Source organism: Euprymna scolopes, chromosome 28 (assembly GCF_053919585.1).
Source record: "Euprymna scolopes isolate OS-2025 chromosome 28, ASM5391958v1, whole genome shotgun sequence".
NCBI classification, from domain to species: domain Eukaryota; kingdom Metazoa; phylum Mollusca; class Cephalopoda; order Sepiida; family Sepiolidae; genus Euprymna; species Euprymna scolopes.
The window spans coordinates 27,891,982-27,907,002 of NC_136509.1; the positions used below are offsets into that span (position 1 = coordinate 27,891,982).

Here is a 15,021-nt window from a genome sequence, read left to right on the forward strand (position 1 = left end):
CTGTCCATAATTGCACATATTTCTCTTTATATCTTTCTAAATTCGCCGTTAATTTATCCATAAAATTAAGAATAAAAGCATTTTCAATTTTTTTTCCTGGTTGTAACATGGCTTTTTTTATTTTAAATAAAATAAACGGAGGACATACATTATTATTTACACAAGAATGTAGGAATGTTATATTTTCTTGCTTTGATCTTATTTTGCTTTTAATCAGTAGAATAGAGTTTAATTTCTTAACTAAACTAGAATTGTACCTTGTCTTGAGATATTTCATGATTCTTTGAGGGGTACAAAATTTATATAATACAATCATCTACCAGATGTATGGGTGTAAATAAGCCACCAAACAAGACCCATAGTGTTTTATAAGTATATTAGATTGCCCGAGATTTTAGACGACCAGTGTCCTTATCATAACAAAGTGCCATACAAAATTTCAGTCAGATCGAACATGTAGCTTCTGAGAAAAAAATAAGAATAAATGTGGTATCGTGGTGACTAATGTCTATTAATTTCTTACTATGCATCGAACGAATACCATAATACTTAGTTTGCTGCACTTTATCATAACAAAGATCCATACAAAATTTCAACAAGATTGGTCTAGTAGTTTCCAAGAAAAAGTGAAACAGATAGACAAACTACAAGAAATATAATACAGATTGTTGGTTAAGTTTCATAACTGGGTTGTAAATATTAACTCTAAAAAATCATGACTGCCATTTCTTGTTCTACATTATTCTTTGCTTATCTGCCTTTTTTGTATCTGTACCTGCAAATGTATGCAGTTTTGTTATGTAAATTGATCATGAATGCTAGACAATAATGTTAAAATAACTTTGAATGCTAACTGTGTTTAATTTCGTATTTACATGATATTTTGATCTCTTATTTTTTTTTTTAATAGTTGAGTGAGTATTATATCTTAGATTTACACAGAAAACTGCACTTTTTCTTGGAAAAAGTTTTAAAATAGAAATTGTTATTTGCTATGTTTAATCCATTATAAACTGTAACATCTTTTCTATTTTTTAAAAATCAATAACAAGTTTTATAAACAATATTTATTATGAAACCAGGAAAATCAATAATCCCATTTTAACTGTTAATGAATAATAATAATATATTTCCATAAAAAAATTAAATATTTAGTTATGAATATATCAAATATATAATTCTATATTTATAAAAAAATAATTCAATATTTAGTTACACACACATACACACACACATATATATACACAGTGGCGCCAAAAAGAACGTCTGCACTTGTCATTTTTTCAAAAACTGCAGATTTAAGTTTAATTGAATGTAACTGTTTAAACAGCCTATACCTCATTTGATTTGCCTTTTATTCCTCTAATTTTACCTGTTCATAATTGAAGAATTCTAGTGTTCATGTCAATTTAAAAAATTAACTTTAAATCGAGAAGACAAAAAGAAACTCTGCAGCAACCCACTTAAAATATCCATCTTTTAGGCATCAAAGCATCTTTAATCATAATTGTTGTTGTTCCAGGTTATACAACGTAATATTTAGTCCATATTCCTCGACTTTCTCTTAGTGATCGTCAGGAGCTCATTCGTCTTCACCTTTCTAGTTTATCCAATTGAGAAATCGACTACAGATTGAAATGGGATGAGAAAATGGTAGAAATGACTGTGCAAAAGCACCAAAACACAGGCAGTGTTCGTATTGCCCCTAAATCTGGTCGTGTTAGAGTTACTTCTTGCAGGGAAGACAATGTTATCCAGATCCACATCCTCAGAAACAAATTTGTAACAGCTCCCCCAAATCCAACAACAGTGTGATCTTGTTAAAAAGTGGTCTCTTTCTAGAGTTAAGAACAGATTGAAGGAATTTAATTTGCGAGGCTGTGTTGCAAAACACAAGCCAATAATTTCTGTAAAGAACAGAAAGCGCCGTCTGAACTTCGTCAGATATGATAAAAATCATGACTCTTCATGCCGGTCACAAGTGATTTTTTGCGACAAAAGCAATTTCGATAGGCTAGGCAGTAATGAATAGCAGCGGAAACAACTCAAGTAATAAAATTTAGCATGCTTAATTTTTTTTTGTAAATTAAATTGTATAAGCAAATCTAAAAATTAATTCATATACTGTCTGAAATTTAGCATGCTTCTTTCTTCCTTAAATTGCATGTAAAATGGAAATCTTGAAAAATCCTTAAGTAGACTTTTGTTTTAGTCACCTGCTAAAATTTAAATTTTATATTGATAGAAATTTAGCATGGTAATGCATATTTTAGCCTGATAAATTAATATTTTTAATTTATTTATTACAAACATTATTTCAAGTTTATGTTTTACAAAGTTAAACATCTTTTATATTAAATTTTATAAACATCTTTTATATTACTTTTTATTGTATAAACAGTGGAATTTTCCAATATACTAAAATATGCATTCAATAAATTTAATTTTTATAGTGTTAAAATTTTAGCATGATAATTTTTATTTTAAATTTAATTATGTAAGATATAGAATAAATAAAAATGCACATTGAAAAGCATGTATAACCAACTGATGAATTTAATTTTTATACTGTTAAAAATTTAGCATGGTAATTTTTTAATCCCAAATGTAATTGTATGAAGAATAGAAATCCCAAATACTAAAATCTGCATCCAATAAATATAATTTTTACAACGTTAAATATTTAGCATGGTAATTTTTTAATGCCAAATTTAATTGTATGAATACTAGAAATATCCAGAATATGCATTAAAATAATCTTTTCAGCTAATTGATACAATTTCATGATTATATTAAGCTTCTTTCTAAATTAAATTTTATTTAGAAAGAAATCTCCCAAATATGTAAACAAATTTCTTTAGCTAACTAGAAAATTTTTTTTTTTTTTTTTATTGTTTGGAATTTAGCATGTTTTTTCTGAGTTGTTGAATAAATTAAATTTTCCCTTTTTTATTTTTTTTCATTCACTGATAAATTAAATGTTTATACTGCTAGTAACTTACTATGATAATCTTTTTTTATTTAATTATATGAACAATAGACATTTACCCAAATAATAAACTAACTCCACCCACAAAAAAATAATAAAATTGTTTATCCAACTGATAAAATAATATTTTTATACTATTTGAAGTTTAGCATTCTTATTTTTTCTGAATTATGTGGACAATAGAAACCCCCTAAATACCATTGCACACACACACACACAATGCCACACCACATGCAAATACATCACCCACTACATCACACCACATGCATACCACATCCCACTATTCACACACACACACACACACACACACACACACACACACACACACACACACACACACACACACACACACACACACACACACACACACACACAGAAGTTTTGTTTAATGTTTTGTTTGCAAGATCATTACATAAAATGTTGATAATTTTGAAGTATTTTTGTCCAATTTTTATTTTGAAAATGATTTTCATTGTACTCAAGTGTTATTGGTCGACTTTGTTACATATTTTATATTTTCTTATATTAATATTCATTTATTTGTTTTTTATTTATTTGTTTGTATGTAAAGCACTAAATTTTTAAAATGTTTCTTTTTTGTGTGTTTGCAAAAAAATTGTTTCAGTGTTTTCTTTTTATTTCATCAAAAGAAGTCATAATGTTGGTGCTTTCTTTTTCTTTAATCAAATTCAAGAAAAATAGTTAAATTTTCCAGAAACATATTTCTAATGCATTTTTACTTATTTTTTCACACACACACACACATATATGTATGTTTAGTGCTCCTGTATTATAATGAAAAAATATTGAATTTCAAGTGAAGAAAATGATACTTACATAATTATCAAGTCTCAAATAGTAACATATCCAAAAATTACAAAAAACAAATAGGTACAAAAATAATTATTAATGGAAAAAGACATTTGTAAAATGAAGCGAAATCACTATATTACGCTTACTAATAAAGAGATAAGTTAACAAGGGAGATAATTAAGTTTTGTTGCTAAAGTCATGTAATGAACATAATTCCAGATGTTGGACAAAAAAAAAAAAACAATGACAGTAGCAATATTACAAAAGTTTTGGATGACAATAAAAATTGTGTGTGTTGAACAAACTGGATTTGAACTTGGCACACCCAGATTATTAGTCCGTGTTGTTCAGCACACAGTCACTTCCCAATGTGTCTTGTAATGCATGCCTAATACTCTTAAGGGGTGAGAATTCAGCTATTCTTTTCCGATTTGGGATTTAGATTCTTAACCCTTTATTGGATGGAGTGTTTAGGGTTGTCTAGAATGAGCATGCCATAGTGTAAGGAGTGACATGGAGGGGAAACTAAATTAGTTGAATTAATGTACAGTTCTATGTCATCTGTAGACAGCTGTTTCACTGTATCACTGCTCTTCAGTATGGCTAGACACAGTGAGTATTTCAAGCTGTGATTCGAAACCTGATCACCTGTACAGCTGTCGATAATCTTTAAAGTAAGCCATCTTGCTCACTGCAGAAGTAAGAGATATTATAATGTTTTTGTATTTGTTTGCATTAACTAAGAGAACTCTATTTTAATTCAAAAGAGTAGAGTTTTATGCTAAGTTACTTCTGCTAAAACTCTTTCTCTCATAAATATAATGTATAGTAGTCCAGATTAAGAATGTATTAGCAGGATAAAAATCCAGAGAATATCCACCTGCATTATAATAGTGCTCAATAATTTATGGAGCTATTTATATTTATTTATACAGACATGTTCAAGCTTCATTACATTTGCATGGCAATATTTCGATCTGTAGTTATTAATAAGGCGGATCTCTTCAGGCTAAAGGTTTGCCTTTTCACTTAGGTACTCTATGTGGACAAATGGCTCTATAAAAGACAGACTGAAGAGTCTTAATCATCAATAACTACAAATCGAAATATTGTTATGCCTGCACACACACACACACACACACACATATATATATAAACGTGTAGTAACCACAACTCTTTGCATAAGCCTGACGAATTCTTACGAGAATGAAACGCGGAATATTCTGTGTTGTTTAATTGCCATATATATTTTTATAACTTACTACCTAGCTTTACCTATGTATTGAGCACTGATGAAGTAAATACTGAAAATTTATGCATAAAATTATATTTTTGTATATTAATTTGTGATTAAATTAAGGAGTCATATATATATATATATATATATATTGGAGTGGTTCTGTAATTTTTATGGCTCCCTGAATAAATTCTTTATCTTTTGCATTTTTGCTACTAAAGTGAGATTCACACTGAATTTTTCCATCCAGAATTATTTTGATATTGACAAATGTACTCGGGCTGATGAATTGCACCATATGTCATCAGAGCCCTTGATAAATTTTACATTCAGTATCTGGTATTCCCAAATGGTCACCCATTAAGTACTGACCAGGCTGAATGTTGCTTATCTTCACGCTTCTAATGGAAACTAGTGTGTTGATGTGATTCTAGTTGTGTATAGATTTTAGGCACATTATATTCGTAATGCTTCATTGAAACCTTTTAAATGAAGATATGGATTGAATTACTCATTTGTTTAATATCGAGTAGTCATGCCCTGATTTCATCATTATTTTATTGAGTAGTCATGTCTTCATCTCATCATTTCTCACCAGGAAAAAAAAAAACATGGATTTTTATTATTTTTTTTTTACCACAGAATTATGGTTAATTTCTTAATGTATGGTTACTCAGCATCCACAGTGAAATGGATCTTGGCACCACTCTCAACGTAAATATTGCTGACCAATCATATTAGCAGCAAAATTCACTCCCTTCACTGTAGAAGTCCCCAGATGTTGGAAAACTTGATACTCTAATAGATTCTTTCCTCTGACCACTTATATTTGGAATTCCACTTGTATTTGGAATTCCTTCCCTGCTCTCTATTTTCCCAATTGTACCAACATGCAGAAATTTAAAAGTAATGAGAAGAAACATCTTATTGCACAGCTCTCCACTTAGGATGCCTCTTTATAGATCTGACCCCTAACCACAATAACCTCTTACATAATGTCTTGTTTGGGATTTAAAAAAAAAATAGTATTCCTAAAAACACTTAGTTTCTTTTCCTGGTTATAAAATTGAATTTTATAGTTTTTATTTTTTTATTTTTAGAACTGATTTTATGTCACAAATTCAATATTTCTTTCCGTTTTATATCCTCATAAAAATATAAGAATTTAAGGGTTTTTTTTTTTTTTTTTTTTTTTTTTTTTTGCCTCTGCTTCTTGGCAATTAACAAATTACTGCCTTGGGATTTTGCTTCTAAACTTTTTATTTTGCAGTTCTGATGGGAAGATTAGCGTTTTATTTATTAAAAAAATTATTTGGTTTAGTCATGCTGCTAAATAACATTGTTGCATTTGCTATCATTACTGCTATTATTATTATTATTATTAGTAGTATCATTACTATGGTTATTAATAATGTTAGTAATAATGCAATTTTTATTTCAGATATTAGCATTTGTTTTTCTTTAACATAAGAGAAAAAATAATTTGTGTTTGACTGTTGTCTTTTTCTAATAAATCTAGCCTTTTTAAAAAAATTTGTCTGAGTTTTGGAGAGGAGGAGTTATTGTTATTTACACTGTTTATTTTTTTTTTATAATTGTGACATTTTTTTATGAAATTAATTAACATGAAATTTGAATAAGAAGCTAGAATTTTCAAGATTTAAAGACACACACACACACACACACACACACACACACACACACACACAAAAAAAAAAAAAAAAACAAGCAAAAAGGCTAAAAACTGTAGAAATAGGATAAATTTTATGTTAGGATGAAAAAATATAAAAACATCACATTAGGAATGAAAAGCTGATGGTATGCAAATCAGTGATTTTTTTACTTTTGAAATCACTTCTATATCTTGGAGTACAATAAAATAAGCAATAAGGAATTTGCTCTATAATAATAATTACGGAATCTGCATAGATTAAAATATAATATTTAAGCATATTTTACGACCGGGAAATACTATGTAACCTGCTAGTAGTAATATAATTGTTCAGACATATAAGGCTCCTCTGTGGTGCTGAACCTAGCAAGTGTACAAACACCAACATTCAAAACAGCTATTCAAATGTGATAAATACCCAATCAACTGGACAAACTAATTATACTTGTATAAAAACCCTACTCTCAAGTAAAAAAGGAAAGTTTTTGTTTTTTTAGATTTTAAGTTTTCCAAGTTATTCAAATATAATTCATGTTCTCAGATTTAGGCCATTCAGCAGAACATTGTTTCAAGTCTGCTTACCTTTACTGCAGCTGTACTCTACTGAAGCTCCATTTTTTTTTTTTTTTTTCTTCTGATGGCTCAGAAGTACTCCATACTGTTGAGGTTAACCCACCAGTGAGACAAATTAGTCGTAAGCAAGTTCATATTTAGCATCTATGAAGCTTATATCAAGGGCAGATAATCTACTTGGCAATCTTTATTTCCCTTGATACATAAAACTTCAAGTGCCATATAGTTATAGTTTTGTTTTAATATTTTAATCATTTGCTCTTGCTGTTAAAAAAGACATGATCAAATCGATTAATTTAATTTGTCGTATATGAAGCAAAAAATAGTGCAACAAGCGATGTAAAAAGTACCTGCCATTTACATTTATATATACCGTCTAAAAAGCCACTTCAAATCTTGATATGACAGATATTGTTCAAAACTCCTCTAGCAGGCTGTTCCTTGGAGCAGTATTATTTCAAATAAACTCCAGTGAAGGATGTTATTAGACTTCTAATAACATAGTATAACAATAATACATTAAATTTCTTAATGTATTAAATAGATATTTGCAAAGCTTATTCAGTTTTACACTCAATTTGTTATCAAATGTCATATACAGCAATGACAACAGAAAAATATTTATAAAATGATGATCCAATTTATTGTAAAAAAAAATAAAAAAAAAGTTTTTTGTTTTGGGTTTTGAAAAGTAAAGTTGAGGACATGCGTTGCATGAACAGAAATATGACGAATGATACAATGAATGTCTAATGCGAGTTTTAAAGATGGGCTTAGTTCTGATGACGTCAGGGAAGATTAAATCTGAACAGTAAAGGGAAGTGTGTGAAGAAGTAAAATAATTTTAATGGTATAGCCATGTTGAAAGAGTTGTTGGGTTAGTATATGCAGAGCAGTTGAGGTCGCAGGGTCAGTTTATAGGGGATGACTAAGGAAAGTATGGGAGGAAGTGATAAAAATGGAGTTGAGAGATAAATAAAAATGTGGCCAAAGATAGGTTAGTTTGGAAATCAGCTTCCTAAAGCCATCTAATATGTAAGATGGACGTTAAACCGAATCTGATGATAATGACGATGTGAGTACAAAAATAAGTGGTCATATTTCTGACCAATGCTAAAGTTTTTGGCTTAATAATGATGGGTTTGAATATGTAAACAATTTTTTCAAAAAATTTAAATAAAATTATTGCATAACAATAATATATATTAGAAGGTATATTTGGTTAAAAAAAAAAAAAACGGGGAAAAATGATCGCTCAATACGTTAGTAGAGCTAAATATATTTTTATCATCTCAACCTCGGGTGTATTTACTTAAATCATTACAAGACTGGATAACAAAAATGAAGTAATAAAAATTAAATAAAAAGTAAAAAAAAAAGTAAAATAAAATAAAAAAGAAATTGTCTTTTTTTTTTGTTATTCCTTTTTAACAATCTCTTCTTGACATCTTCAATCCCCTTTCTTTCCTTTCTTTTTTAATTCTAATTTTAATTAAATTTATATTAATATACTTTTTCCTTCCCCCCATCCATTTTCTATCTCTCTCCTTCCTCTCTCCCCTCTCTATCCATTACTCCAATTCCTTTTGGTTTTTAATACCCATACATAATCAAAATATCTTTCCTTCTAATTCATTTTAGCTTAAATCGTCTGATGATATGGATTGGATATTTTGTTATCCTGTCGTTTGAAACAACTGGTAATGATTTAAGTAAATATACCCGAGGTTGAAATAATAAAAACATATATAGCTTGTTTAATTGTTTTATTTGTGTGTGTGTGTGTGTGTGTGTGTGTGGTTTTTTTGTTTGTTTTTTGTCTAATTTATATATCGTTATTTAAAAATACGCTTTTCTTTTTCTTTATAATCTTGAACTGTAGTTTATCAGTGTTAGTAAATGACAGACATTAAAAAAACATCTCTAACAAAAATTTTAGATTGCTGGTGATTGGTCTGAACTTCTACCAAAAAATTACTCTCGATTATTTGATTTTGCAATCTTTTTAATGAGTGCGTCTGAGAAGTAATGGGACAGGAATCACAAACAATTTATTTCAATTCCAAGTAGCACATTACATGCCAGCAAGCCTAGTGTGCTTTCACTTCTTTGCCACGCTTTTATTCACTGCTTCAAGTGGTCCATTTGGTGACCATCACCTTTTCAAAACAGTTCATCAGGATGAACTTGGCCAAAAAGAAGAAAAAAGTCATATGGTGTATGATTTAATGATTAAGGTAGTTGCTCCGGTACGATGATTTTTTTTTTTTTTTTTTTGCTGATGTTTATTGTCCGTTCCACAGCACTCATAACTGAGTGACCAAAATCATGTTAAACAAAAATAACAAAAAAAAAACGACATGGTTGCAGAAAAGTAAGATTAAAGTTAAATATCACCAGGATATTAAATGACAAAGTCTACATATTTCCCTTTCACTCATAGCTTATACAACACACCTAGTCCCATTACTTTCAGACCGATCTTGTACGGCCTGTCTTGATGCATTGTTTACCCTGGGTGAGCCAGCTTCCTCTGAAGAATGTTTTTAGTGAATATCAAATGTACAAGTAGTCAAATGTATATTCTAGTTAGCGCAGATGATTTTGACAATGTTACTTTTATAGTTTCTTTTACAAGAAGGTGTTGCTGTCCTCCCTCATACAGCGCCTGGTATTCCCAAATGGTCACCCACTTGGTACTGATAAGTTTCAGTGCCACTTTGGTGAGCGATTTTGTATGCTCTATACTATATCATTTTATTTTTAATTTTGTGCGCGTTCTTATTGTGTACTATCCATTCGTTAATATATTTTGTTAGTTATCCTGTTTTAAAAAAAACAAAAAACTTTGACTATATTTTTATTGTGTTATTCGAACTACTGTTCCTACCTTGAATGTTATCCTCACAATGTTTCTGCTAATGTAACCTCCAACTTTCTTCAGTTGTACTATGTTGATTGCAGGAAACTGTCAGGAATTTTGAATAGGACCTTTATTTAATCTACAAGGGTACCTTGCTTCCATTTGATCAATCATTACATAGAGATTCCCAAGTTTGACAAGATACACCTGAAGAAAGTTGTCGTTTACATCAGCCAAAACTTTTTGAGAATAACGTCCAAGATGAGAACAGTAATCTGAAAAATCCAAATAATACAAACTATGAATCCACATCTCAAAAATTCTTGTATGTTTTATTTTTTTTTTTTAATTTTTATTCGTTTGTCTTACTTTATTTTTCCACATTAATTTTTCCAGAGCATTTCGTAGACAGCAGGAAATCGAGGAGATCGATGAAGTTGCAGAGATGAACAAAGAAGCAGTTGAGCCACGAAAAGGAAGAGATAAAAAAGATAATGGATTAACATTTGATTTTTTAAGCAGGTATATATTCTTTTTTTTTATTGTTTTAGTATTTCAACATCTATATTCTATGTATAATCACTAACATTTGTATATTAATATCTACCTGTTTCCTGTCTTTGAACATCCACAAAGAAAAGTGTTCACGTGTACACACATGAAAAGAAATCATACCAGTTATCATAGGTGCTACAGGGCTTATGAAGAAGAACCTGGTCCTACCTTACTAATATTCCTGGTGAACCAAGCGCAAAAGAGATCCAGACAATTGTACTTAAGGGAACAGTGAGGATACTAAAAAGAGCTCTCGATTGGTTTCAATAAAAAGCAGGGCAATGTTGGCAGCTGGTTTGGCTGCCCCATATCCAACGTTATAATCTTCAAAGGAAGAAAATTTTAAAAAAAGCTGATAAAATATCTTATCACTATTAAAAAGAATTTCAAAGTCTTGTTGTTAGCCTTATAAAAAGGCTTGTTCAAAAGTCTTAATACCTTTTGTGAAAAGGGTGCTTCAAAAGTCTTGCTAGCCTTTTGTGAAAAGGGTGGTTAAAATCTTGTTAACTATTGTGAAATGGGTGATTCAAAAGTCTTAATTATTATGAAAAGGGCAATTCAAAAGTCTTGTTAACTATTGTGGAGAAGGTGGTTTGAAATTCGTGCGATCCGTGGTTTGGAATTCGTGCGATCCGTGGTTTGGAATTCGTGCGATCCGTGGTTTGGAATTCGTGCGATCCGTGGTTTGGAATTCTTGTGATCCGTGGTTTGGAATTCTTGTGATCCGTGGTTTGGAATTCTTGTGATCCGTGGTTTGGAATTCTTGTGATCCGTGGTTTGGAATTCTTGTGATCCGTGGTTCGGAATTCTTGGGATCCGTGGTTCGGAATTCTTGGGATCCGTGGTTCGGAATTCTTGGGATCCATGGTCCAAGAGCCTTTTGGGATCCATGGTTCAAAAGCCTTGTGATCCTTTGTGAAAAAAGTGGTTAAAAATCTTTTTACTTTTCCTGAGAATGGTTGTTCAAAAGTTTTGTTACCCTTTTTGAAAAAGGTGGTTCAAAAGTTTTGTTCCTTTTTCTAAGAAGGGTGGTTCAAAAGTCCTTTTCTTCCTTTCAAAAATGATGGTTCATGTCTTGTTATTCTTACAAAATAAGTTTTGTACATGATTTTGTTATCTCTATCAAAAATAACACTCATAAAAAAAAAGTCATGAAAATGTAGCTTCATAAAATATCACGCAGGTTAGTTTTGCATTCTTTTGTACTATGAAAATGGTTTTCATGAATTTTTTTTTTTTTTTTTTTTTTTTTAAGCCAATAAACTGAATTCAAGATGTGTGATTTGTATTGCTGCTTTAATTGTTGCTCTGTTGCTGTTGCTTTTTTTTTTTTGGTAGAGGTATCAAAGCAGGGAGAAGAAGGCACATGGCCAGGGAAGGGATACTGCATGAGTTTTTTTTTTTTTGGAGAGGGGGGGGTCACCACTTATCAAGGCCCGATGGTGACTCAAGGATAAAGGTTAATGAGTGAAAGGTGGTTGTGTAGTAATAATTAAAGGTGTAAATTGGGTAGAATTTTAATTATGGGGATGGCTCAACAAGAATTTGTTTACATTGGATTTGAAGGCTACCATTTTGTATTGAATTGGAAAGCAAAACAGTGTTCCTCAGACGGGCAGTTTTGGGAAAGAAGCTTTGTTCATGGAATCTGCATTTAGATTTAGGCACAGATAGAGAGTGGGGAAAATCGTTTATAGTGGTTGTAGCTAGTTGAATGTTTTTTGTGAAAGTTTGGCAAGGGGAAACTATAGATTCAAGTTCAGTCAAACACTTGCCATGAAAATAACAATAGAGCAGATTGCAATGTCTCTTCTGTGGAAAAGAAGATTGCAATGTCTCTTCTGTGGAAAAGAAGTTGCAGGGAAGAGAAAAGGGCATCACCTGCTAGGTTTTGAAGCCAGTGTGATTCATAAGATTAGAAGAGGGAATAGATAGTATTAGATGTACCAATACTGACCAAATGGTTCATTATACATTAGTGTATACACTTTAGTGATGGGATGATTCCACTATTTTTCCCAATTCCGATACAATTACCGATTCTGATTCTTTATGAATCTCTAAATGTTTATCTATAAAAGTGTTATTTTGTCTGGATTATTGTAAAAACACATCTTAAACGTCCATATATTTTCTCAAACATAAAAACACATTTGTAAGGGAGTGATCTATAGATTTTAATGTTACTGGAAATTTAAGTCAATAAATATTTATTTTATTATTACTATCATTGGTGGAAGATGTTTCTTAAACTAAAATCAAAAAAAAAGAAGATAATTAAAGGAATCTATTTTGGCATCGGAAAATAGGCTCAAATTTTTCTAATACCAATTCCGATACCCCAAAAAGCTCCGATTTTTCCGATTCCTCGTCCCAATACTAATACATTTATACCCGCAATGCCCACGGTACAAGACAGATCTATGTGCTAGTTAGTAGTTAGTTCTAAGTGACACATTTATGGAAGTTGACGTTTCAACCATCAGTACAGATGATACTAAGAATACAATTAGTAATTACTATAGACTTCTATCCAGTCATGATTGATGAAATGCAATAAAGCTATCCTTGTGGATTAAATCAAGCGTTTTGTTCAAAGAAGGTCAGAGGTCATATCAGTTGAAATGTCATAAGAACAATAGTGCAAATAATTGACATTATAATTGATGTTTAACTCTACAAAATTAATCCATTTTCTAAGTCCTTTGATTCTGTTAGATCAGTTTTTGTTGAGGATAATGGCAATACGTTAAAAAAATAAAATATGATTTGATGTGGTTCCTTCCAGAAAAATACTATGTCCAGATCAGAATTCTTGTCTTGTTAGCCATCTGTTTTTCTTCTTTTTTTTTTTTGTCCTTCTTTCTTTCAATTTCTTTTGTTTTTTTAAATATTTTTTTTCCTTATTATTTTACCAAAGCCTTCCCAAAGAAGAGAAAGAAAAAGAAAAGAAAGAAGAAAAGAAAAGACGAACAAGTGTTCTTGCTAAAATTGGAAGTACCCGAAAGAAAACCAAGAAAGTAAGTCATTCTCTTGTTATTCTACTAACAAAAATATGCTCCTCCCACATGCTCACATATTTTTGCTAGTATATATCGTGGAACCATTGAGTTTGCTAAGGAACAGCTAATTGTGACAATTTCTTGTTGATGTATGCTGCTCTTCCTCCTAAGAGAAGGTAATGCTTGGGAGAATGGTATCATTACAAGAAAATAGATATTACACTATTCCAACCCCTCAAAAAAAAGGAGTTACTAATGCCTGGGAGGATTGTATCACGGCAATGGGACATATACTACACTACTTTCTACCCTCCAAAAAGGAGGAAAAAATAGGAGCTAATGCCTGGGAGAATCGTCATATCACAACAAAACAGATGTTACACTATCCACTATCCTTGAAAGAAAAAGGGGGGAAAAGAGATAATGCCCGGGAGGATGGTTTCATAAAAATATAATAGACATTAACCTCTCTGAATTGAGCATTGAAAGACAATACAATAGTACATTAATAGAAATAATGATATAGGTTCAGCTTCAGACAAGCAGATATCAAATTTGCATTACATTAAAGGGTTTTAAAAACAATTTTGTCATTGTTTTTTTGGTATTTAACCAAATATGGCATGTCAATCCATGTAGGTCTTGAGAAAAACGTTTTCATAATTCAACATACTGATGCCATATGAACTCTTAATTGTTCTTTTGTGTCAGCTTACAAAGAAAATTTTTGTGGACATTTTTATTTCTTCATAATTCTCATTGACAATTACACACCCTTTATGACTGTTTGTACATATAATGTAAATGCTAAGTTGGTTTCAAAATTGGGTGCTTATTAACTTTCTTGTTGACGTACGTTACCCACAAAGAAAGGTGGAGGTAATGCCGCCGCAGAGGATGGTGTCATCACAACAAAACAGATACTACACCATCCTCTACCCTTTATAAAAAGGAAAAAAAATGTGAGATAATGCTTGGGAGGATGGTCTATATAAATATAAATGACACCCTTTTGAATTGAGCATTGAAAGACAATACAATTGTACATTAATCGAAGTAATAGTATAGAGTCGGATTCAGACAAGCATATATCAAATTTGCGTTGCATAAAAGGGTTTTAGGATATTTAAAACAATTTCGCCATTGCTTTTTGGTATTTAACCAAACATGGCATGTAAATTCAGGTAGATCTTGAAATAAAATTTCTCATAGTTGAATTAACGTATGCCATATGAATCTTTAATCCATTCTCTTATGGTAGCTTACAGACAGTTTTTGTTGATGAGCTGTTGAGCTCCTTGTTTTAAAATATAACAC

General features: G+C 30.7%; 1 protein-coding gene across 28 annotated transcripts in view; it reads left to right on the top strand.

Annotated features, from left to right (window-relative positions):
* LOC145249540 (uncharacterized) overlaps positions 1-15,021 on the top strand; it is a 917,547-nt gene that overhangs the window by 620,042 nt on the left and 282,484 nt on the right. For all 28 annotated transcript variants that reach the window (XM_080111167.1, XM_080111174.1, XM_080111165.1 and 25 more), the window contains 2 exons: positions 10,544-10,669; positions 13,623-13,722. In XM_080111167.1, the coding sequence (XP_079967293.1) occupies positions 10,544-10,669; positions 13,623-13,722 (226 nt within the window). The remainder of the gene's footprint in view (positions 1-10,543; positions 10,670-13,622; positions 13,723-15,021) is intronic.